Raw genomic sequence first — 24,794 nt, forward strand, 5'->3', positions numbered from 1 at the left:
ACTCCAGGATAAAAATATCAAATCTTAAAGTCGAGCAAAAGAGCTGGGGGTCTCTAAGGTTGAAGAGAATTAGCACAAAAATTAGAATTCCCCCTAACAGGATGGAACTCCATGTAGCTGCCTTGCAGATCGCGTCCAGAGGGACGTTTGCAATGAAAGCTACGGTAGGTCCTGTAGTGTGCTCTTGGGGTTAAAGGTAGAACTTTCTTGGATTGGGAATAGCAGAGTTGCATGCATTTGACTATCCATCTGGAGATGGCGCTCCGATATGTGGTCGTGGTTGGAAACAAAGAGTTGGTCTCTTTTCCTTAGGGGTTTTATTCACATAGCACAAGACCGCCCTCCGTACATCAAGTGTGCAGAGGCTTACTTCTGCTGAGTTTGATGGATTCTGAAAGAAGGTGGGAAGTTCTATGGATTGCTTTACATGGAACTTTGAAATGGACAAGCTTGGCCTTGTGTATGATGAAAAAGGGGGTCTTGTACAGACAAAATCTGTAGCTCATGGACTCGTTTTATGGGGTTGATAGCTACCAGGAATGCCGTATTATAGTTAAGATGTTTTAGGCTGGCCTTGTGCATAGGCTCTAAGGGCCCCCTCCCCCCTCATGAGCTTCGCGAGAACAAAATTGAAACCCCAACCCGGGGGAGGGTCTGAAAGGGGGCAGGGGTCTAGCCTCTTTACCCCCTCCATGAATGCCTTAATGTTAAATGTTAAAGATATTTGTACAGCGCACTGTCACCAACTGCGTTGGTCCCCAGGCGCTCTAGCATATCTGCACACAAGAAGGTGGGATGGGTTAGTAGGGTGCAGAGGGAGTAGGATAGTGAGAGGAGTGGTGTTCTGTTGGCAGCTTCAACCCTTTATACACCAGGTGCTGAGCTTTTTGGTGCGACTATCTGGTAATGTCACTCCTCGTGTGCTGTTGGTGCGGTTTATGTATTGTGGCGGTGTGGTGAAGTGCATGCGGATTGCAGTGCGAGAGGTGGTTGTGTTTGTTTGAGTGAGATAAGTACATACAAAGTTCAGAGCTTTTTGGTTAGTGGGTTAAATGGTTTTCAGCCAATCACAGCATGGCTGAATGCCCGGGCCTCAGGATTCCTGCCTGGTGCTGAAACAGCTAGACAAGACCCGCACAGTGAGGTAGAGGCCCACACCCAACTGAGCAACTGAACATAGCAACCTACTTCGCTGGATTTCAGAGACAACAGAATAATTCAGTGCAGTCCCAAAATACAGCTCGAATTGAGATTCCCGCAAGGTGAGAGGGAGGCCCACACATGACATTCGGTTTTTTTGCACAACGCATTCCCTGTTGTGGTCTAATGAGCAAAGTCTACTGTAGTATTTTAATGAGCTATGTATAGTGAGGTTGGAGTGTCTGTTCTCCCCTTAACTTACCATCTAAGCGGGAATGTCTGCCTGAGCTTTCGGAGTGGGATGTGCCCTGATGCGGTAGGTGAGTCGATCGAGTGGTTTCGTCTTGGTCCGACTGTTTGGTCTGTAGTGTCCTCTTGTGACTATATCTTGAGATGTCTTATGGGGTGCATTCTGATCGACTTTGGTTGTTTAGTGGGGGTCGAGGTCGGTCTCTTTATTCGTCGATGAGCGGTGTGGGTGGTCTTCAAGCATTCTTGTCGGCTGGTGTAGTTGTAGTTTTTCTCAGGAATTCTGCACCTTAGTTGAGTATTGATCTGTAAGTGATACACATGGATTTTAATTTTGTTTTATTGGTTGCCAACGCAGTATTGTTGGCACAGGTGCGATGTGTTCTTGCCGCAGTAGTTTGAGAAGGAGTCTGGCCGCCGTATTGTGTATGCGTTGTAGTTTTTTTTTTTTTTTTTTAATAAGTCTTTCAGGTATAGGCTGTTGGCATAATCTACTCTGGACGTGACCAGAGCGATGGTGAGTTTTGTTGGCAAATGACAGGAACGGTAGGATCCTTTTTGCTTTTAATGACAAGGACTTTCCACCAGGACATCTTTCTGTGAAGTGGTGTAAGCATATAGGGCAGACAGGTGTACCTTTAAGGAACTGATTACTAGGCCAGAGTCTAGTAAGCTATGCATGTAATATAATTGATTACTGGGGCGGAGTCGAGTAAGCTAAGCATGTAGTGTAGAATGTTAGCTGGAGAACGTTCGGATGGATTGTGATGCGCACCATATCACAAATCTTTACTACTTATTAAAATAACTGTGCCTGGAGTCGGGGTTTCATGCCTCTTTGAGGATATCCATACAGCTTTGTGGAAGCAATGACCAAACTGACTTCAGGAGCCAAGGTGCCAAGTTCATGGATTGTGGTTGGAGGGATGCCCCCTTGTGTTGTGGCAACATGTTTTACGGGCACAGGAGCTCGATAGGGTCCACATCGCTAGCTTGAGCAAGGGTGAAAACCGAGGCTGTCTCGCCCACATAGGAACAACCAGGATCAGGGTTACTTGTTCCTGGTTAATCTTGTGCACTATTCTGCCCCAGAGTGGTGTCAGGGGTTTGGGGGTCCAGAGCATAAGCACATTTCCTTGACCCGTTCCCCTTGGACCCTGGCTGGGGAAACCTGGATGCGAAGTCTGGGCATTGTGCGTTTAGCTTTGTGGCAAACAAGTCTAGTGGGGAGGGACCCCATAGTGAGAACATTCTGTTTAGGATATCTATCGAGTTGCCACTCGTGTTCTTCTGGAAGAGCGTGTCTGCTTAAGAGGTCTGCCAGAGAATCGAGTTCCTGTGGAATATGTTGGGATGTTAGAAACATGTTGTGCTTGAGTGCTTACCACCATATTTTCCGGGATAGCTTGGACAGTGAGTGTGTCTGTGGGTGCGTCCCAGCTTGTTCTGATAGGACCTGCACCGTCTGACCCTGGAGATGTTGCTGAAAGGCCTGAAGAGCCTTGAGGACTGCCAAGAGCTCCATGAAGTTGAAATGTCTTTGGGCAGTAGCGTGTGTCCACTGTCTTTGGGCTGTGTGGTGAAGGTAGCGCGCCCCAACCGGCGAGTGAGGAGGCTGTAGTTCGGATCACTTGTGCTGGTGGAGCGCAAAAAGGTTTTCCTTTTAACAGGTTGTCCTTGAACCACCAGTGAAGAGCCTGAACCAGGGTTAGCGAAACAGCCACTAGATCATCCCACTCTCCGCTTGCCTGAACCACTGTTCACAAACAATTCCTGCTTTGGATGCATGCGCAGGTGCACATGAGGAACTAAACGTTAATGTTAAAGGATATTTATACCGCGCACTATCACCACCGGGGTGGTACCCTGGCGGACCAGAAAAGAAAGGGGTTGGTTGATACACATTAGTAGAACAAAGTTTGGAGAAAGACCAAGGGACCTTTGATGCGCTGTTGGCAGCTCCAGTTCGGTTAGCACAGTGCAGAGGTTTTTGGTGTGATATTCATTCGGTATCAGAGTGCTGTTGTGTAAAGCTATGGGTGGGTTGTTGCTGCAGTGAAGTGCGTGCGGTTTGCAGTTTTAAAAAGGTATGGTTGTGAGAGGTGTATGCAGATGGGTGAGATTTTAGTAGGGTTGGTTATTAGCATCGTCGTCTGATGAGACACTCATTTTGTGGGTCCCATCTCTGTGCAACTCAATGTAATATCCACAGTCCTCTCCAAATATGACTCAAGGCAAGACTCAATTCCCAACTGATGCGACACAGGCAAACATTTACATTTCTATATTAGTGCGGCAGAGGACAGTAATCACAGTCCTCTAGGAGTGACTCGAGGCAACACCCTCAATCCTCTGGGGATGCGACGCAGGCCAATATTCACAGCTCAATCCCAATGTGGCACAGGCTAATATTCACAGTTCTAGCCCAGTGTGGCACAAGACAATCACAGTCTCCTCTAGGTGCATCCCACGATAAAGTTCACAATCCTCTCTGGAAGCGACACGTGCCATCATTCACAGTTCTATCTCAGCATGGCAAGGGCCAATATGACATGCATTACTCACCATTAAAACATTTGATGATTGTATTCATGTCTTAGTGTGGCATAGGTTAATATTCACAGTCCTCTCTAGATGTGACTCACGTTAAAATTCTCAGTTCTTTCCTGATATGGCACCAGTCAGTATTCACAATCCTCACTAGTTGTGAAGCTGGTTTAGTACTAACAGTCTGGCGTGCTATGTTCTGAGGGTAGGTAGAGTGGCTGTGATTCTGGATTATAGTGAACAACCTACTCCTCACCTAGGCCACACCTACCTTGATGGTCGCTGACGGGTGATGGCTGGCCACTGGCCTGCCCTGCCGACACCTGCAGACAGTGGCTGGATCCCAGTTGGAGGAGTGCCCTTTGCCTTATAACCCTTAGCGGCAGTAGCTGCCGGGCATGGGGCTTGCCCTGGTTGGATTGTCCATTATGGGAACGTGGACCAATCAGGGAACGTTGGAGGGCTGGGAGGCAGGCTGGAAGTGGATTGGGAAGCAGGTCGGGGAGAGGGGACAAGGAACAAGTTACTTACCTGTAACTGTTGTTCTCCAGCATGGGTCTGGCCTGGATTCACATGCTCATGAATATTCCGTCGTCAGGCTGGGAATCCGCGGTAAAGAAATAATCAGTTTCGTTTCTGATCTGTCTTTCTTAGTAGTAACCAATCACTGATCTCTGGGTCATACTGCCCCAGCCAATGACAGCCCTCCCCCTGAGCCCCTCCCCTGGCAGCCATCCTCAGATTTGGTAGCACGTAAAGTGGCAGTATGACTAAGTGAAGAGCCGCAGAGGGGAAGGAGGGAGGGTTCGCATGTGAATCCATGCCAGACCCATGCTGGAGAAGAACAGTTACAGGTAAGTAACTTGTTCCTTCTCCAGCATGGGGTCTGGCATGGATTCACATGCTCATGAATATAAGAATACATAGCAGTATACACATGCACAGCCACAGGCTCAACATTAAGCAATACAACAACTCAAATTAAGCATCTCTTACCTCCTCACCAGGCTCACCTTAAGCGAACAGGTGCAGCACTGCTTGGCCGGCCCTGGACTCCTCCCTGGAGTCCCGATCGACGCAGTAGATTCTTGTGAAGGTGTGCGTCGACCTCCACGTAGCAGCTCTGCAGATGTCCAGCAGGGGCACACCAGACAGGAACGCTGTGGTAGCAGCGATCACTCTGGTCGAATGGGCTCTCGGACGGCCGGGCAGCGGTCGGTTTGTCAACCGGTGAGTGCATGATGCAGCCGGAGAGCCACCTGGAAATGGAAGCCTTCGAGAGAGCCTTCCCTTGATTCACAGGTCCAAAGTTCACAAACAGCTGTGATGTCTTCCGAAAACTCTTCGTGCGGTCCATGTAGAACTTCAGCGCACTAACTACGTCCAGCGAGTGCAGAGTCCTCTCGGCCTGCGACGAAGGGAAGAAAACTGGCAACACCAAGGGCTCGTTGAGGTGGAAGTCAGATGGCACCTTGGGCATAAAGGAGGGGTGCGTCCTCAGCACCACCCTCGTGTCGTGAAAAGTAAAGTATGGAGGCTTGCAAGATAGGGCCTGGATCTCTCCCACTTGTCGTGCGGAGGTGATGGCCACGAGAAATGCTGTCTTCCACGACAGGAACTTCAACAGCGCCGGATGCATAGGCTCGAATGGGCTCCCCCCCCCCCATGAGCCTGGTCAGCACCACGTTGAGCTCCCACGCCGGGGCAGGGACCTTCACCGGCGGGAACGATCGGAATAGTCCCTTCATAAATTCCTTCACCAGGCGATGAGACCACAAGGACGCCTGTCCTGTAGTTCTGGTGTATCGGGAGATGGCAGCCAGATGTATCTTGATGGAGGCGTGAGCCAGTCCAGCTTCGGCCAGCCACAGTAGGAACAGCAATACTTGAGGGGCCGTAATACGCAGAGGGTTAATCTGTGCACAGCAGATAACCTCTTCCACTTATGTCACGAGCACTTGAGGACGCCATGGCTTTTGCAAGAACCTCTCTGCAGTCAGCCGGGATATCGTATCCTCCAAATTCTAGTGCTGCAGGAGCCAAGCCTGCAAGTTCAGCGACTCCGGGTCGTGATGAAGAATGGCGCCTCCTTCTCTGGAGAGAAGATCCGCGTCTGTCGCCAGCTTGATAGGTGGAGACGTTGACAAGTCCAGAAGGTCCGGGAACCAGATCTGTCTCGGCTACGCCGGTGCGACAAGGATCATCCTGCACCTGGACCTCTTGAGCTGGTTGATGAGACGGAGCAGCAATGGCAAAGGAGGGAACGCGTACAGGAACAGGCCGTCCCAAGGGAACGAGAAAGCATCGCCCATGCTCCTCGGCTGTGTGAACCTGCTGGCGAACCTCTGGCACTTGGGAGTTTGTCGCTGTCGCGAAAAAGGGTGATCTAGAGTTTGCTCCATCGTTGAAAGAGCTGATCCACCTGGTCCTGGCGTAGTTCCCACTCGAGTCGGCGATGGTGTTTTTTATTCCTGCCAAGTGGAAGGGAGCTACAAACAACCCCTGGGCGACGGCCCAGTGCCACAGATCCTGGGCCTCCTTCGATAGGGCTGGGGATCTGGTGCCTCCCTGCTTCCGGATGTAGAACATTGTGGTGGTGTCGGTGAAGATCCTCACCACTTTGTCCTTGAGGGACGGAAGGAACGATTTGAGAGCCCAGAACACGGCTTGTAGCTCCAGGATGTTGATGTGGAGGGACCTCTCCTCTGGGAGCCAGAGGCCTCTTGTGTGGAGATCTGGGCCCCCCCCCCATCCCTCCAGGGAGGCGTCCGTCTTCACCGTCTCCCGATACGCCGGGGTCTGAAAGTCTGTGCTTGCCGTGAGGTGCGCACGGGTACCCCACCATAGAATCGCCCGACAGAACTCCTCGTCGAGCGGGATCCTGTCTTCGAAGCTGCCCGCCACTTGAATCCAGCGGGCGTCAAGGAACTCTTGTAGCAGACGCATCCGAAGACTGCAAAGGGGCACAAGGTAGATGCATGATGATATCATCCCGAGGAGGGACTTGATGGACGTCACCCTAGCCACATCCGTGGCTAACAGGCGCTGCACCTTGCCGAAAATGGCCTTTGTCCTTTCTTCCGACGGAGATGCCAATGGCTCCACTGTATCGACCTTCGCTCCCAGAAACAGCGCTACCTGCGACGGAACCAGGTGGGATTTGGGATAGTTGATGGTGAATCCCAGTTCCGTGAGCAGGCGGACGGTCCTCGCTGTGTGTTCGACGGCGAGTTCTTTTGACCTTGCACGGATTAGCCAGTCGTCCAGGAAAGGGGTAGACGTGGATCCCCTGCAGGCGCAGCCGTGCCACCACTGGAGCGAGGCACTTGGTGAACACCCTGGGTGCCGACTTTAATCTGAACGGCAGGGCTCTGAATTGGTAGTGACGCCCTTGGACTACGAATCTGAGGAACTTTGTGTCCTTTTAGAAAGGGGATGTGGAAGTAGGCATCCTCCAGGTCCAACAACGATAGGAAGTCACCCTCCCTCCAGCTGTCCCAGCACGTGCTGGAGGGTGACCATCCTGAATTTCTGTGCCTTGATGTACTTGTTTAACGAACGCAGGTCCAGGATGGGGCGCCAACCGCCTGTCTTCTTTCTGACAAGGAAGTACCTTGAGTATACCGGAGCCTTTTGGGGACGAGCTCGATGGCACCCTTGAGCATCGCCCTGGCCTCCAACACCAGTTGAGGGACGAGATTCTCCTTCCTGGCCACGGGAGGAATGCGAGGACACTTCTTTTGAAATTCTAGCGAGTGTCGGCGGGCCAGGGTGTCTAGTACCCAACTGTCGGTGGAGATGGACTCCCACACGCTAATGAACTTCACCAGCCGGCCTCCCACCGGGGTGCTTAGGTGGGGGCCCGACGCTACGGCCGGTTCAGTCCTGCTTGGAGGCGGCCTTGCCACCTTGGCGACGACTACAAGATCCTCCTGACTTGCCGCGTCCTCTTTAGGCCTCCTGCGACGAAGAGCGGGCTCCTGGCGGTACATCGAGGAGCCATCGCCAGATCCCTTGGAGGCACTGCCTCTGGCGTTCCGAAAGGGCAGCCGTTGTTGCTGCAACATTCCCAAGGCCCGAGCCATCTGTGTCGGTCTTGATGGCCTGAAGTGAATCCACTGTTTTTCCAAACAGGTTGTTCCCATCAAAGGGCATGTCCAAAACTCTGGTTTGCATGTCCTGGTCGGCAATCAGTTGCCTTGAGCCATCCCTGCCGTCAAAGGCAAACACTGTAGCCCAACTGGTGGAATCCGGTGTCAGCGATATCTGTGGCGAGCGTTATGGCGTGGGCCGACGCCACCTCACCTTCCTGTAGGATCTCCAGGGCCTCCGCCCTCTTGTCGTCCGGTAAGAAGTCCGGCAGGGGAGCGATCTTGTACCACTATGGACGACCGAATCCGGGTCAATCTTCCTTTTGGCCGCGCGCCGCTGATATAGGAAACCCTTCTTCTGTTCCTCCGGCAGAGCCGAAAAAGTTCAGATGCCCTGGCAATCATGGCGTGGAAGGAGCCAATTTCGTCGGTCAGGGAGGCCCGAGGGAGTGGTGATTGAAGGCCTATTCCGTCGTCACCACCGTCATCCGTCCCCGTCGTGGCCGTATCCGTTCCCATGTTATCCCTAGACTCAGGGGAAGGAGGCGAAAGCTGAGCGGGCCACAAGGGCTGGAACGGCGGGGGAGGGGGAGGTTTTATGAACTCTCCTCCGCTTGGTCAGAGGGATTCCAGATGGGCCCGGTTCTGGCGGGTCGTCCGTAGGGGTGAGGGTCAATCTCGTCCTCATCTCCGTGCATAAGGTTTGGATTGCCATCAAAATGGCCACCGAGTTGTCCTGAGGCTCAGGCACTGGCTGCGGCGGGTGTGACGGTTGCTACTTCCCAGGAGTCTCGGCGCCACCGTCGCTCTTAGTCTGCCTCCTCGGGGTTCCCCTCATGGGACCGGACCTCCTCGAACCTCTTGTTGAGGCCCTTCACGACTTCAACCAGCTCCACCTCAGAGGCTGTATCCGTGTCCGTGACAGCCACCGGGCCCCCCCAAGCCCCTTTTTCCACAGGGGTCCTTATCGATGGGCTGTAAAGAAGATTCCCTCTGTGGTGGCAGGGAAACTCTGGGCCCTGAGGTTGCCTCCACTGGGTTAGCCTCCACAGGCTTTGCCAAGGCCGTCGCGACTCCCTCAATAGAGGCCTTCACTGGGTGGATCAAGGCCTTCACCACCTTGGGCGCGCTTGAGGCCTTCACCTTGGGGGAGGGGGTCACTGCCTCGCTCCCCTTCGGCTGATCCCTTTGAGATCGACCGGGGTCTCTCCAGAAGGTTCTCGGATTTTCTCTTCCCTGAGCCAGAGTGTTGGCTCGTGGTTGCTGTCGTCTGTGAGAGTGCGCCCTGCTGGCATCCAAGGAGCCTGACCGTTTCCGCGCCCGGTGCCCGCGGACTCGCAGTGCTTTGCCTTCTGTTGGGCCCCCGTCACCGGGACGCCCTCACAGGACTTAGAAGACCGCTCAGACTTCTTCTCACCTGCTGAGCCCTTCTCTAGCCAGCTGGGGAGGCGAGTCCAACGATCCCTCAGTCCGTCCGACAGGTTCTTGCAAAACAGTCCATTTCAATGTGCGTCTTGTCTTCGTGAAGGCAGTAGAGAAATCTCGAATGCTCATCCTCCTTGAAAACATTCTGTAATCCGCATCCAGGGCAGTTCCTGAACAGCTTGGATCCGGGTGTCGAGCTTCCCTTGTCCTGGGCCATGTCCACGAGGTAGGCCTCAGATCTTCTGGAATCCTCCAAGAAGCACAGCTCGACAAAACTTCGCCCTTGAGGGGGCGTAGAAAATTCCGAAACAGGTCCCTGTTGATCAGAAGTAGAAACGGTGGAGCTTGAGGCTCGTTTGACCGAAAAAAATGAGATAAAACTTTGAAAAAACGCAGAAAAAGCTCGAGAGCTATAGCACAAGGACTCCCAACACTTGAACGTGCATTACAAATCTGAGGATGGCTGCCAGGGGCGGGGCTTAGGGAGAGGGCAGTCATTGGCTGGGGGCAGTATGATCCAGAGACCAGTGATTGGTTACTACTAAGAAAGACAGATCAGAAACGAAACTGATACTGATTTTTTTCTTTACCGAGGATTCCCAGCCTGACGGGGAATATTCATGAGCATGTGAATCCATGACAGACCCCATGCTGGAGAAGAACTAGTTACTCTTACCTTGTAACGTTCTTTCGATGGGATGTTCCTCCGACGTATTCCTTATCTTAGATAGAAATCCTTCAGCTTTGCTGGCCTCGGAAAATTTTTTCGCCAGAGGGCGCTGCGCGTCGATGATCGCCGAGTCGATGACCCTCGACGGCCTCCGTGCCGACGTCGACGTCATCCTGCCTATAAAGGCCGCGCGCAGCGTCCGTTGCTCAGTTCCGTTTTGTAGTCCCCAGTAATGTTTTTGGATTAGACTAATCACCTTGAAGGAGCATAGGCTGCAAACCCACAGGAAGTCATACTGCGGGGATGGATGGGAGGGTCGATAAGGAATACGTCGGAGGAACATCCCATCGAAAGAACGTTACAAGGTAAGAGTAACTAGTTCTTCGAAGGGATTGTGTCCTCCGACGTATTCCTTATCTTAGATAGACTCCCATAGCAGTGGTATTGTGACTGGAGGCGGGAGTAATAAAAGTTATGTTACCCTTCCAGAATGGACAGAGTGTAACACAGCCTTGCCGAATCTAGTTTCTTGACTAGAGGAGGAATCCAGGCTATAGAATTTGGTAAATGTATGTGCGGACGACCATGTGGCAGCCGCACATATATCTCGAATTGGCACCCCTCTTTGAAGGGCTGAGGATGTTGCGATACCCCTGGTAGAATGAGCCCTTAGATTTTGAGGAGGCTCCTTTCCTGCCAATTTGTAGCACTCCAGAATGGCTAAAATAATCCATCTGGAGATGGTTTGTTTTGTTATTGGAAGGCCCAACTTATGTCCTGCATAACCTACAAAGAGTTGGTCTGCTTGTCTGATCTTAGCCAATCTGCTGATATAGAAGCTCAAGGCTCGCTTAGGGTCCAGCCTGTGCAGTCTCTCTTCCTCCTTCCCCGGATGAGGAGGAGGGTAGAAAGAAGGTAATATAATCTTCTGAGTGATGTGAAACTCCGAGACTACCTTCGGGAGGAAGTTAGGCTTCACCTGAAGAACAACTTTGTCCTTGTAAAAGATTGTATGTGGAGGTTTACACGATAAGGCTTGCAACTCGCTAACCCTTCTAGCAGATGTCAATGCTATTAGCAAAACAGTTTTGAGGGTGAGAAGCTTCAATGAACAAGAGTGTAGTGGTTCAAAAGGGGCACCCTTTAGGAAGTTTAAAATTAGGTTTAAATCCCATAAGGGAACTTGAAAAGGTTTCGGGGGATAAACATTAGTTAATCCTTTTAGGTATTGTATTACCAATGGAATTTTGAAGTATGAAGGCTCCTCTGCAGTGCGCTTAAAGATTGATAGCGCTGCGAGATAGCCCTTAATTGTGCCAACCTGTAGGCCTGAATTAGCCAGGTAAAGTAAGAATGACAACACCATAGGTGTACCACAAGAAAAGGGTTCAATATTCTTTTCTCTGCACCAGCTGCAAAATTTGTTCCAACGGCAGCGGTATAGAGTTTTAGTTGCCGGCCTTCTGGCCGAAAGCAACACCTCCATAACATCATCCGGAAGGTCCCAATCCTTGTACCTCAACCTTTCAGACACCAAGCGTGAAGGTTGAGGGTCTTGATGGCTGGATGGAGAACCTGACCTTCCTTCTGCGAGAGAAGATCCTCTCTGTATGGCAGTCGAATTGGAGGGCAGATGGACATGTCTAGAAGGTCCGGGTACCACGTTCTCCTGGCCCAATCCGGGGCAATTAGGATCATGGTCTTCCGAAACCTTCTCAACCTCCTGATCATTTGAGGAATGACAGGGACCGGAGGGAACGCGTACAGAAGTGGGAACTCCCAGTCCACTACGAACGCATCTCCTAGAGCTCCTCTCGGGGGAAATTCCCTTGAGCAAAATCTGTCGCACTTCCTGTTGATACTGGTGGCGAACAGATCCACTTGAGGGGTTCCCCAAAGGGCGAAGATCTCTTGAAGGACTTCCTGAGCTATCTCCCACTCGTGAGAGACTGTGCTCTGCCTGCTCAGAGCGTCCGCTGTCAAGTTCTTCTCTCCGGCTAGGTGAATTGCCGATAGAGAGATTCCTTCCTGAATTGCCCAAAACCAGAGCTGCATCGCCTCTCTGCACAGTGGTAGTGAGCCTACGCCTCCTCTTTTGTTGAGGTAGTGCATGGCCACTGTATTGTCCGTCATTATTAGGACGTTTCTTCCCCGTACAGACGGCAGAAAAGCCTTCAGCGCTAGTCTGATGGCTCTCAGCTCCAACAGGTTGATATGTAGTCTGGACTCCGATGGAGACCAACGACCGCTGATGGTCAAGTCGTTGGCGTGAGCTCCCCACCCCGTGAGTGAGGCATCCGTGACTACTGTTATCTCCGGCCATGGTTGCCAAAACATTTCTCCTTTCAGGATGTTCTCCCGACAGGCCCACCACTGAAGGTCTCGGGCTACTTTGACCGGGATCCGAAGGAGATCTGTCATCCTTCCTGAGAACTGTGACCACTGAGTTCTCAGTGCCCACTGGAGGGATCTCATTCTCAGGCGAGCCTCCGGCACGAGGAATATGCAGGATGCCATGAGGCCTAGCAACCTCAGAAAGTCGTAGGCTGGGAGATATTGGGCATTCTGAAATCTGATGACCATCTGCAGAATATCTCGAGCCCTCACCTCTGGTGGCAAGGCTTTTCCCAGGGAAGTGTCCAGGACTGCTCCAATGAATTGGAGTCTCTGTGATGGTATCATCTGTGACTTCTTTAAATTGAGGGAGAAGCCCAGCTTGTGAAGGAAGTGGCAAACATAATCTAGTTGTCTCTGAGCCTGTTCCGAAGATACAGCTCTGATCAACCAATCGTCTAGGTAAGGGTAGACATGAATCCCTTCCCTCCTTAGACTTGCAGCCACAACCGACATTAGCTTGGTAAAGACCCTCGGGGCGGAGGTTAGCCCAAATGGCAGAACTCGAAATTGATAATGAGAGCTGCCAATTGCGAACCTCAGGTATCTCCTGTGCCTGGGATGGATCGGCACATGGAAATAAGCGTCCTGGAGGTCTAGAGATACCAACCAGTCCTGAAGCTGGAGGGCCTGAAGGATCTGAGAGAGAGTCACCATCTTGAACTTGTCCTTTCGGAGGAATTTGTTCAATTCCCGTAAGTCTAAGATGGGTCTCAGTCCTCCGTCCTTCTTCGGTATTATGAAGTAGGGGGAGTACCAACCCTTGTTCCTTTCCGCTACAGGTACCAGTTCTATGGCACCTTTCTCTAGCAGGTCTAAAACCTCCTGCAAGAGGAGCGGATCTGGAAGCTTCAAAGGGTTGTTCCCCGGTGGATGACTCTGAGGGATATGTAGGAAGGGCAGGCAGTAACCTTGGGCCACTGTCTCCAGAGCCCAAGCATCTGACGTAATAGCCTGCCATTCCGTCAGATGGTGAGTTAACCTGCCCCCTACTGGTGTTCTGTGAGGGGAGACCTCAGAGTGGTTTTGAAGCGGCTGATGCAGTTGCCGAAGGTAAAGTGGCTCCTGCTCCTGCGGGTGCGGCTTTCTTTCCCCTACCCCGTCCACCACGGGTAAATCTTCCTTGGCCTCTTTGAGCCGGTCGTCCCCTGCCCCTTCCATATGAGGAATAGTAACGAAAGGACCGTCCTCTCCACGATGATCCCGAAGGACGAAAGGTATTCTGACGGATAGCAGCTCCCAATGACTTGGCTGCTGCCTTGGACGTTTGCAGTTTCTCCAAACTGTCATCCGCCTTCTTTCCAAAGAGGGTAGAACCGTCAAAGGGCATATTCAAAAGCCTGGTCTGCACGTCAGAGGCAAAACCAGACTTCCTCAACCACGCATGCCTGCGGATTGTGGTACTTGCCGCCATGGCCCTGCTGATACTGTCAGCAGAATCTAGGCCAGTTTGTAGGGTCTCGCACATCGCATCTTTACCATCCCTGATGATGTTTAAAAATGCGTCCCTTTCCTCTCCTTCTTGGAGGCAGTCAGCCGCTGATGAAGCGCACTCCCAAAGGGTGTGGCTGAACCTAGCGAGCGTACAGGTCGCGTTAATAGACTTTAACGCCATGCTACAGGCAGAAAAAACCTTCTTAGCCATGGCATCATACTTTTTGTCATCCCTATCCTGCGGAGCAGTGGGGTATGCAGATGTGCTGCCTGATGAGGTTGCAGCCTGTACAACCAAGCTCTCAGGAGTAGGGTGTTTTGACAAATATTCAGGGTCAGAACTAGCCACCCTGTATTTTGTTGACAGTTTTTTATTTACTGCCGGGATAATTTCTGGCGTTTCCCAGTTTGTCAAAATCCTTCTCTGTAGAGCAGAGTGAAATGGAACCACAGGATCCTCCTGTGGGCCCTTGTCCAGTATGTCAGTGAGGTCATCCTGCTGAAAGGCAGGAGAAGGTGCAGACCAACCCATAAATTCTATGATTCTAGACATCAGAGCTCTATATGGAGTCTCCGCATGTTCTCCTGGGTCTGGTTTGATAAATTCTGCTTCAGGAGAAGTGTCCAAGCCACTAGCTTCCTGAAGTGCATCCTGAAGATTTTTTAATCTTCCTTCCTCAGAGGCGAAAGTCTCTGGCTCTGGTGATGTGGTCCTCTGTAAATCAATATCTTGGTCTGAATTCTCCCTTTCCTCAAAAATCGAGGTTAAAGGGGGATACATTGGTTTTTGGAATGGTATAAACCCCATTTCCAATGCAGAAGGAGCCATCATCACAGGCCTTGAAAACGTCGATGTCGTCGACACCGACGTGAAAGTACTCGAAGGCGCCGTGAAAAGCGTCGAGAAATGTGTACTAGGCCTCGAAGAACTCGAAAGGATCGGAGTCCTGCTCGAGAACGACGTCGACGTTCTCGGCGTCGAGTCGGAGGTCTTTTGTCTAACCGTTGGCTGTGGAGTAGCCGTGGTTCTTTCCTTCACCGGCGTCGATATCGGCGTCGACGTCGGCGTCGACTCGATCGACTGATGCGCCGATGAATCCTTCGACAACGGCGTCGATGGCGCCGACCTCTGTTTCGAAGGAGTTTTCGACGATGGCGTCGATGATGCTTTATCTCCCGATGGCTCGAGGCGCTTTCGGGTTGACTTTTCCGCCGGGTACTGCGACTCGCGGCGTTTAGATTTTTTGGGTTTTTTACCCGGGGTATCACCCTCAGCTGTCTTCGAGGGGGACGAGGCCGCTTTCTCGAAGACGCTTAGCATCTTTTTCCTGAATTCCTCCCACTCAGCTTGCGAGCTGCGTTTTGTGGGGCAATGAACTCTCTCAGGAGAACTCGACGAAGATGACGAAGGGGATCTCCTACGTCTCTTCTTCGAGTGTCTCGATGTCGACGAGTGGTGGGAGCCACTTCGTGATCTAGATCGAGAGTGTTTTTTATGGTGAGGAGACGAACGTCTCGACTCTACCGAAGAAGCTTTCGAGGAAGTTAAAGTTGACCTACCTCTCTCGAGCTTCCCCCTACGCTCCTTCAAGGCTTTCGCCGTCATGGAAAGGCATTCCTCACACTCCGAACTCTGGTGCGTGATTCCCAGACACCACAAACAGACCCTGTGAGGGTCCGTCAACGACATTTTATTCCCGCAGTCTCGGCACTTTTTGAAACCGGACCGAGGGGTCGTCGGGTCGGAGGAGGATGCCATCGATATCGAGGTAAATAGTAGTTATTATATACGTTATCTTGACGAGAACTGAGCAACGGTGTTCCGAGGCACAACGAAGCGCGGAAAAACGGAACTGAGCAACGGACGCTGCGCGCGGCCTTTATAGGCAGGATGACGTCGACGTCGGCACGGAGGCCGTCGAGGGTCATCGACTCGGCGATCATCGACGCGCAGCGCCCTCTGGCGAAAAAATTTTCCGAGGCCAGCAAAGCTGAAGGATTTCTATCTAAGATAAGGAATACGTCGGAGGACACAATCCCTTCGAAAGAAAACATCTGCAAGAGCCAAGCATTGGATAATGTATAAAAGTCTATTCAAGGTTAAATGAGCAAGTCTCTAGAGACCAAGAAGAGCAAGGCCACTCAGTATGATTAAATCGCATTAAGAAGCCGAAGTCGACAAATTTGTGGTCTCTTCACATGCAACTCAGAAGTCGAAAACAAGGGCTATTCATTAAGCCTTGGATGAAGATCGTAATGTGCTTGCACTCCCTTGAATGTCCCAGAGCAGGATACAAGGTCAACCACAGACAGGAAACATTGGCTCATCGCAGGACTGATGAGATGGACGCATTTGGGAAAGAGGGGATAATCTGACTTGATACAAGCACCTGTTTCATTTTGCTAACGTGCTGCTAGCTGAGCCAAAAGTCCAAGGTTGGGTGAGCATGCCAACCAATGAGTGGGTCTATGGGGCAACCTGCTGTATAACGTTGCAAAGACCTAACCACTGCCAGTTTGTACCCTATAATCTGTATTCTACGTATAGGGGAAGTTGGAGGCATGCCTCACAGATCAGCCAATGATGTACTAACCCTTATGTATTCTTAAAGTAGACATCTTCCCCTAACCAATCCCCTCCAACTAATCAATCCCTCCCGCTAATAAGTTTTATAGGTTGCCACGTAGGAGGACGTCCTAGATAACGCATATTGGGATACAAGACTAATCCAGTTTGAGTGTGCAAGCATCAGTCCAATGTCTTCCCGTTGACCTTGCATTTTAAAGAATAAAGTTGTACTTTGCCATATTATTTGAGTTTATCCAGTTATTTGGACAAAGATCTTGATAATTCCATGTAGCACAAGAGACGCTTCAAGGTGCTTGAGCACACCAAAAACAGATACAGCTCTATAAAGTGGAAATCCTAAAAGCAAGGAAACTGCACTACGCCAAATGCATCTCAAAAGCGAGCAATGCTTAAAATGGATGTTCATCACAAATGCAATACGAAAACCAACATCTTGCAGTAACGCCATAAATAACTTGCAAAACAGTTTTGCAAGTCAAACCATCGTCCACACTATACCCATGGACATGAGCAACAATATAACCAACAACCCCACCCCAGAGGCAACTACAATACTCAACAACTTTACACAGATTTTACAGAAGATAACACTAAACTAGTGAAACAAACAAGAAATCTGGCTCGCTAGAAGACCCCTACAAAATAATTCTGCAACTTCATGAACCAATTGCTGGAAACAAGACTTTCCACGAGTTTCAAAGCTACCTAAGTTGACCTACTTCACAAAGATCCCTCAGTAAACATACTATCCCACCAGCGACCAGGCAAACTGCTAGAAACCGGTGTACAAGGGCAAATCATGACAAACACAAACCACCTACTGGAGTTGACTTCAGGCCTACAAGAGGAACTGAATCACCTCTACGCTATCTTGGAAGACCTTTCCACCCCGATACCATTAGAACCCTGATACCATTAGAACTTTCTGCAGCTTTTGATAGTCAACCATACAACCCTCAGTAAAACTATAAGCAGCAGGGATAAGCAACACTGCACTACAATGAATGAAATCCTTCCTGACAAACCCAAGCCACCCGTCTACCACCCTTGAGCTGAACATCACGCATTACCGGTGGGGTTTAACAAGGCTCATCCCTTTCACCACAACATCAAGACAGGACCCCACTCAAACTCATCAAGGGACAGACTTGCATGCTACAACTGTGCAGAGGACTTGTTATGCTAACGGAAATTTGTATAGCGCCTTTCACCATTAGTACAGTATCAATGATCTGTGGGTTGAACCCGAGTCCAGCTCAGTGGAGCTAGTCAGGGCAGTAAACTGTGTGCTTGTGCACTCTATGTGCGCAACTAGACCATATTTTTTGTGATGGATAGCTGCATATGAAATTTGAATAGGAGTGTGGGACCACCTCTGAGAACAAACATGGGTCAAATACCCAATTCTATGCAATTTCTTCCATTTAGGAGGGCCTACAACCATGTTTAGTTAACTGCACTCTTCAGGGGAACAATATACATCGACATATCTGTCTTTGTCCCACTAACAAGAGCAGTCCACCACCGAAATGCTAGGCAAGGTGGTATATAATTATGTGTGCAGCTAGGCCTAATGGATCATGGTGGAAAGTTGCATTCTAGTGCTGTAGATGCTGAGCAGAGATTCAGGGTACTGGGAGATATGCTGCCAAGTATCCAGAACACAGAAGCAATTAGACTAAAAATTCAGTAACAGAACATTTCATACCAGCACCAAGTTCCCTACATCGGCTACAAATCAGGAAAAGGATCTTACTTTTTCAAAAGCCTTCGCCTAGTTCAAAGAGCAATCCACAGCAAGGCGCAGGATTCCAGCAAGAAAGATTCTGCCGAAAGACCTAGATGAATGAGGTGTAGCAATGACATACGTCTTGAAACCAAACCATATTAGAAAGAGAAATATGGTGGGTATCAACAAAACATTTCAACTCCCAAAAATAAGTTACATAACAGAGGAACACCCAATCTTCAGAAAAGCACTAAAGATGGCTCTTTAATATGCCAACCAAACTCGCCAAACAATGGCCTGGGGTGAAAGTGTGCAGAGGTACAGCATCAAGTACTGGTTCTTGGTTCTGGATTCCTGGTACACATGACTAAAATGAGTTGACCTACCAGTGAAAGAGCCAAAATAGACAGGTTTCCGTTTATTCAACAGTCACAACAACGATGCAACCCAATACGCAGAAACAGCAAACACCGCCAAATTCTCCCACTAAAGCTCTCCATACTACTGCAAACAATACACTGACCAACTATGCCACCCTCTCACGGCAATAACTAGCTACAGAGACAGACCCCAAACAGCAAAACTCCACACTTCCAATACTCACAATAGTCGTATGCCTGTGGAGTAGGGAGCATCAAGGCCACCTATACAGACTAGCACCATCACCAACATACCACTTAGAAGCGAAACCACAGTAAATGGTTTTTCCAAACTTAAACTACCAACACAACAGCAAAACAGACTATCCCTCCCCTCACACTAACAAACCCATCGAGTCCACTTCAGATCTGCCGAGCACCTGCAAACGATGCAAACCATGCAAACAGTAGCAGTGTGAGGTTTGTTCCCAATTTACATACTTCTGGAAACCTTAAGTGCCGCAGACTTCCATTCACACATTGCACAATAAAGATTCTTCATTTGGCATATAAAGGCAGAGCCAACAAAATGTTCACTCTTTAGCTAGAAATAGATTAACAGCAGTTCAACAGTGGATACACAAACATCTAGGAATCCCAACCTAATGACCAGATACTAGTCATAAAAAGCCCATCTAAAGATAAAATGCTAGAAGCCGGCAAACCCCTTCAATTGCATGTAAAAAGGTACAGCTTTGTTTCCACTGATAATTGGGATAAAGCTGGAAAAAAAACACCAAATAAGACAAACATGCATTTTATGTGCTTAACTGGTTTCCTTTGTAGTACAAGGTATTTCAAGAGCATAAACAATGCTTACCCATACTGGGGTGCTCCAGTTTTAATATCTCCAATTGTGACATGAACATCATCATCATCGTCATCACTATCTGTTTCACTATCCTCTTCGGTCTCAGTCACCCTCTAGTAAAAAAAGAAAATTAAAGTTATGAAATAGTGCCTACCTTTTTTAATCTATTACAGTAAACAATTTAAGCAAAAAGTCAAGAAACAAACTATTTGCATCCAATGCTCTCCTTTGGACTCCCACCAAACTACCATTTCTGGCATCAAGAGGAAATGGAAACACTGAAAATTGACGTTTTTGTCCTTTTAGAAATAAATTTACAATAATGGTCCTATAACCTAGCAAAAACTCTTGTAACTAGTCCCCTCAGAGTCACACGACACCTTTGAATGGTCAACAGATCTTCAGCCACTTTTTGCACTTCTATATGGGGAACAGACCAGTATTGAACAACTTTGGTACTACATTTCTCATATAGGATTGGATTTTTTCCTAGTTAACGGGGCTTAACATTTGCACTGGTCATTGACAATATCTACATACACTAGTATCCATTTTTTGCTGCTTTGAACGGATATTCAACCTGTTGTGTATTGGTAATTGATGACTTAAAAGGTTTAAAGTTTCCCATTTAACTTGCCAACACAATGCAAGGGAATGTTTTATTTATTTTATGTTTATGGATTCTTTTACTAATCTGAATAAACTAATCCTGACTGACGGCACTAGGTCTACTTCTGGGATACACAACATACAGCCCGGGGGCCAAATGCAGCCCTCCATCCCGAGATGGGCAGCCACAAAGAGGGTATATTTTGTAATGAGAAACGAGCCACTTAAATCAATCTGGCTCCAGACCACTCAAGAACGGAATCCTCCCGATTGTCCTTCTGAGAGGACATAAAAAGAGCCGATACCGAAGGCTGCGCTCCACTCATCCTTGACCTCTCTACCGCCTTCAATACCATCGATAACACCATCCTCCTAGTCAGGCTACACTCACTAGGAATCAAAGACCAGGCCCTCTTTGATCGTCTATTTCATCTCCAATCATTTAAAAATAATGCTCCTCCACCCGTTCATCTCCACCTCACGACCAGTAACTAAAGGGTTCCCCTGCATTTCAACAGCTAAACCTACTGCACACACTCATCTGCTTCCACAATCTTACCTGCAATAACTACGCAGACACACAGATCATCCTTAGAATTACAAAATCGCCAGGTCTGAAGTGCTCAGATCTGCCATGCCTCAATTATTGACTATGGATGACGGCCAACCACCTCATACTCCATCCTGGGAAAAATGAAATTCCAGTCTCCTGGAAAACATCGCTGCTCCTGAGAGGACTCAAGGAGTGAAAGAAGCCCAACTGGTGTCCAAGATCTGCAGTGGTGCAGTTTACCGAGCGCTGACACCGCGAAGTACCGCTATTCTGAAAAGAGCCCATAGTTGCTGCAAGAGTTAATGTTAATGTTAAAGGTCATTTGTACCGCGCACTATCACCACCGGAGTGGTCCCCTGGCGCTCTGGCGGCTCTGAAAGAGGGAGGGAGGGGTGGGTTAGTGGGTGGAGGCTGGAAAAGTGCAAGATTGCAGTGATGTGCTGTTGGCAGCCTCAGCCCGGTGGTTCCGTCGGCTGGGCCTGGGGTGTATGCGGCCGGTAGTCGTCGTGTGCTGATGTGCGAGTCTATGTGTGTTTTTGTTTTGTTGTTGCAGTGTAGTGAAGTTCGTGCGGTTTTCTGTGCTGGAGGTTTGTGGTTGTGTTTGGTTTGGAGTTTGAGAGGTGTATGCAGAGAAGGAAGTTGTTAGTGGTATTGGTTAGTTGGCATCTCTATCCTGGATTGAGCCGGTTGGGCTCGTGTAATCTTACACGACGGGATGCTTGTACACCCTGTGCCTCAGGAGGTACGTGCTCGTTTTTTTTTTTCTCCATTCGAGGCCGTTTGAGGATTTAGCTGTCCCCTCCGCCCGCTCCCTTAATAACTTTGCATGCTCCTCACCCCCCCACATGACTAGCGCAGCTGCTAGTGTCCATACTTCCGTTTGTGTGGTGATTAGTTGTGTCTTGTCCGTTCCACAGCTCGTGGTACCTAGTTGTGGCTGTACGGGTGATGGGGGATGGTGAGGGTTGGCTGGAGTCGTTGCCTCCGTCTCCCTGGGTCTCGCAGGTGGACCCCTGTGTCAAGGTCCTTTTTGTTGATTCATTTGTCTTATTGTTGTTTCGGTTTTAGTCTCTGGTTTTGAAGAGCCGGGTTTTTAGTAATTTTCTGAATTTGAGGTGATCTTTGGTGTTCCTTATTATTTTTGGGATGCTGTTCCAGGTTTTCGCGGCTAGGTGGTAGAAAGCGGTTCCTCCGAGTTTCTTCTTGATGTAAGGTTTTTGTTCCAGTCGGATTTCATTGGTTGACCTGAGCGGTCTCGTTGGCTTGTAGATTGTTATTTTCTTTTGTAGGAATTCTGCTCCTTGTCCGCTGATTGCCCTGTGTTTTATGCACATTGTTTTGAAGATGATGCGCTGTTTTACTGGGAGCCAGTGTAGTGTTTTTAGGGCCGGGGTGATGTGGTCTCTTCTGGATAGTTGTGTTTTGGATCCTTTGTAGCTTCTTCAGTAGGTATTCCGGTATACCGAGGTAGAGGCTGTTTGCATAGTCGATGCTTGACATGATGAGGCCGACGATGGTGAGTGTTGTGTGTGTGAAGGAGAGGAAAGGTAGTATTTTTCTTGCCGTGTGGAGGAGGAAGAAGCATTTCTTGACTGTTGCGTTTATTTGCGGTTCTAAGGTTAGGGTGTTGTCCATCAGGACTCCCAGATTTTTTACTACCTTAGATGGTGATGGTGCAGATCCCATTTCCGTTGGCCACCGGATGGCGGTTTCCTTTTGTTGGTTTTTGGATATGATCATGATTTCGGTTTTACCTGGGTTGATTTTCAGGTTGTTGGCATTCATCCAGTTGAAGACTTCTTTTAGACAGTCGGTTAAGTTTGAATGATCGGCTTGGGTGTCTTCGATCTTGTAGATGATTTGAGTGTCGTCTGCGTAGTTGTAGCATTTGATGTTGTGTTTCTTGAAGATTCTGATTACTGGGGTTTGATAGATGTTGAAGTACAGTGGTGATAGTGAGGATCCTTGTGGTACTCCACAGTCGTTGACTCGTGGGGTAGATTTGAATGGTTTGATCCAGACGGTTTCAGTTCTGTCTGCTAGGAATGATTTAGTCCAGCGTAGCGCTGTGTCTGTTATGCATATGTCTGCTAGTCTTTTGGTTAGGGTGTCATGGCTAACTGTGTCAAAGGCTGCAGAGAGGTCGAGCAGGATAAGGGCAGATGTTGTGTCGGAGTCTGCGTTTGTTTTTAGGTCATCCCAGATGGATAGTAGTGCTGTTTCTGTACCTCTTGTGGGTCTGAAGAGTCCCCAGACATCCTCCCCACGACTGAGGCCCAAGAACACAGGATCTGCACCGCTGCAACCAGACAGAAGCCAGCTGGGCCCTCTTCTAAGCAAAGGCACTGTTCAGACTTTGGGGTGCTTACATTAATGCATGTAGCTTGCTCTTTAGGAAAGCAGCTACTGCAAGTCTGAGTTGATTTCAGCTTTAACTACACACGTGTAACAGCTTGTGACTACAGTGATTTCTCTCAACAAACTAACTTTGTGCAAGACATCTACTATCTAAGAAGTACCTCAACTCCATAGACTTTGCTCCAATTGACTTTGGCTGTCCTGGCTCCCTGCAGACTCTTGTATTCCATCGACTGATTCCTAATGTCCTCCGTAGGTGATGCATTGGTTTTAAACTAATATTGCTTTGAAAGGTTTTTGTCTAGACTTCATAGGAATATTTAAAGTGCTCACATGCTCCGAGAACCTGTTTAACTTTTTTCCTTCCTTTAATCTTTCCTTTCTACCAACCTCAGAATTTACAAAGTGATCTATAAATGCTAGTACTGTCCTAGTTAGTGATGTCACCTCAGGGTGTAGGAAGTGTATGAAGCATCTCTAAAGAGTATCTACTTGCTTTGTGTTGATTCTGAGAGTATTTTGAAGTGTATTTGATTGCTATATATATTGCCCTTTTTAAAGAATGCTGATTTAAAAACTACTGTTTTATTATTTTAATTACAAACCTTCAGCATAAGTGTTACTTGGCTACTTGTATTGGTGGATTTCATTACTACAGCTCACATTTACCCCTCTTGAGATAAAGTGGTGTCCAGTCATTTTATCAAATGTAAAAGTTCCGAAAGGCAAACTTTGAATGACAATTTTTGAAAAAAAATGTGAAAGTTCCGTCGAAATGGGTTGGGAGGGTGGCGTGGGGGTTGGGGGAATGGGGGGGAACCCCCCATCCCCCCAATATACACCAACTTTGAAACGTTACATGGAGCTGTCCAGTGCTGAAATTCCAGCACTGGACAGCTCCATCCAATGTTTCAACGTTACAAAAAAAAGCAATGAAATGCTACTTTTAACATGTAAAAGTGCATTTCAATTGAAACCAGTCCAAGACTATTGTCGACGGATTGTTTTGAAAGAAATGCACTTTTACATGTTAAATATAGCATGTCACAGCTTTTGTTTTCGAAACTATCACTATAAACCAAGTCTGGCTGCTCAACCACATTACCAACTTGTGTAGTACAGACCTATACCAATAGGTGGGTTACCTAATACAAAGAGGACAACGGTTGTGTAGTCTCCCCCAGGTTTACGACATACATTCTTGCCCAACAGCTCCCATTTGTCGACGCACTACCTTCAAAGCCATGTGCATCACCCACCAAGCCATCCAAAACACTGGGCCTGAATTCCTTCAAGACAGTCACCCACTACCACCACTCAAGGACTCAGATCCTGCACAGTTTGTCTCCAGGTGGTCCCACATTACAACTACACCAGACTCGGCAGATCCTCCTTTGTCCGTCCAAACTCCCAACCCCTGCACATTGGTAATATTGACTATCCCCTGACACTCAAAGTCAGTCAAGACCTGGCTTTTCCCTCCCTCTTGAAAAGCTCCCCACTAGATTGGTGCATAAAAATAGTGACCCAAACACTCCTACCCACAGATGCCGGCAGCATTTGCCGAGGCACACCATAACAAACCACACGCCCCCCATCCCCCTTTCCTGCTGCTCAGACTTTTGTTCCAAGAAGACCATGAATAGCAAGACCAGCCAATCACATTGGACCAAGAAAGAAAAAAAAAACACTGCAGTCGAACTCCAGCCAAGCCTACGGTACGTATACTTCACACCACGTCTGGACAGTCACGGCCACCAATCTATGCACCATAG

The 24,794-nt window shown here is 49.0% G+C and overlaps 1 protein-coding gene across 3 annotated transcripts in view; it reads right to left on the reverse strand.

The window, feature by feature from the left end:
- The window catches only part of FIP1L1 (factor interacting with PAPOLA and CPSF1), a 708,522-nt gene that overhangs the window by 462,523 nt on the left and 221,205 nt on the right, over positions 1-24,794 (reverse strand). For all 3 annotated transcript variants that reach the window (XM_069631658.1, XM_069631656.1, XM_069631657.1), the window contains exon 4: positions 19,509-19,612. In XM_069631658.1, the coding sequence (XP_069487759.1) occupies positions 19,509-19,612 (104 nt within the window). The remainder of the gene's footprint in view (positions 1-19,508; positions 19,613-24,794) is intronic.

This window comes from Ambystoma mexicanum, chromosome 6q (genome assembly GCF_040938575.1).
Source record: "Ambystoma mexicanum isolate Mex_15411 chromosome 6q, UKY_AmexF1_1, whole genome shotgun sequence".
In the NCBI taxonomy this organism is placed as follows: Eukaryota; Metazoa; Chordata; class Amphibia; order Caudata; family Ambystomatidae; genus Ambystoma; species Ambystoma mexicanum.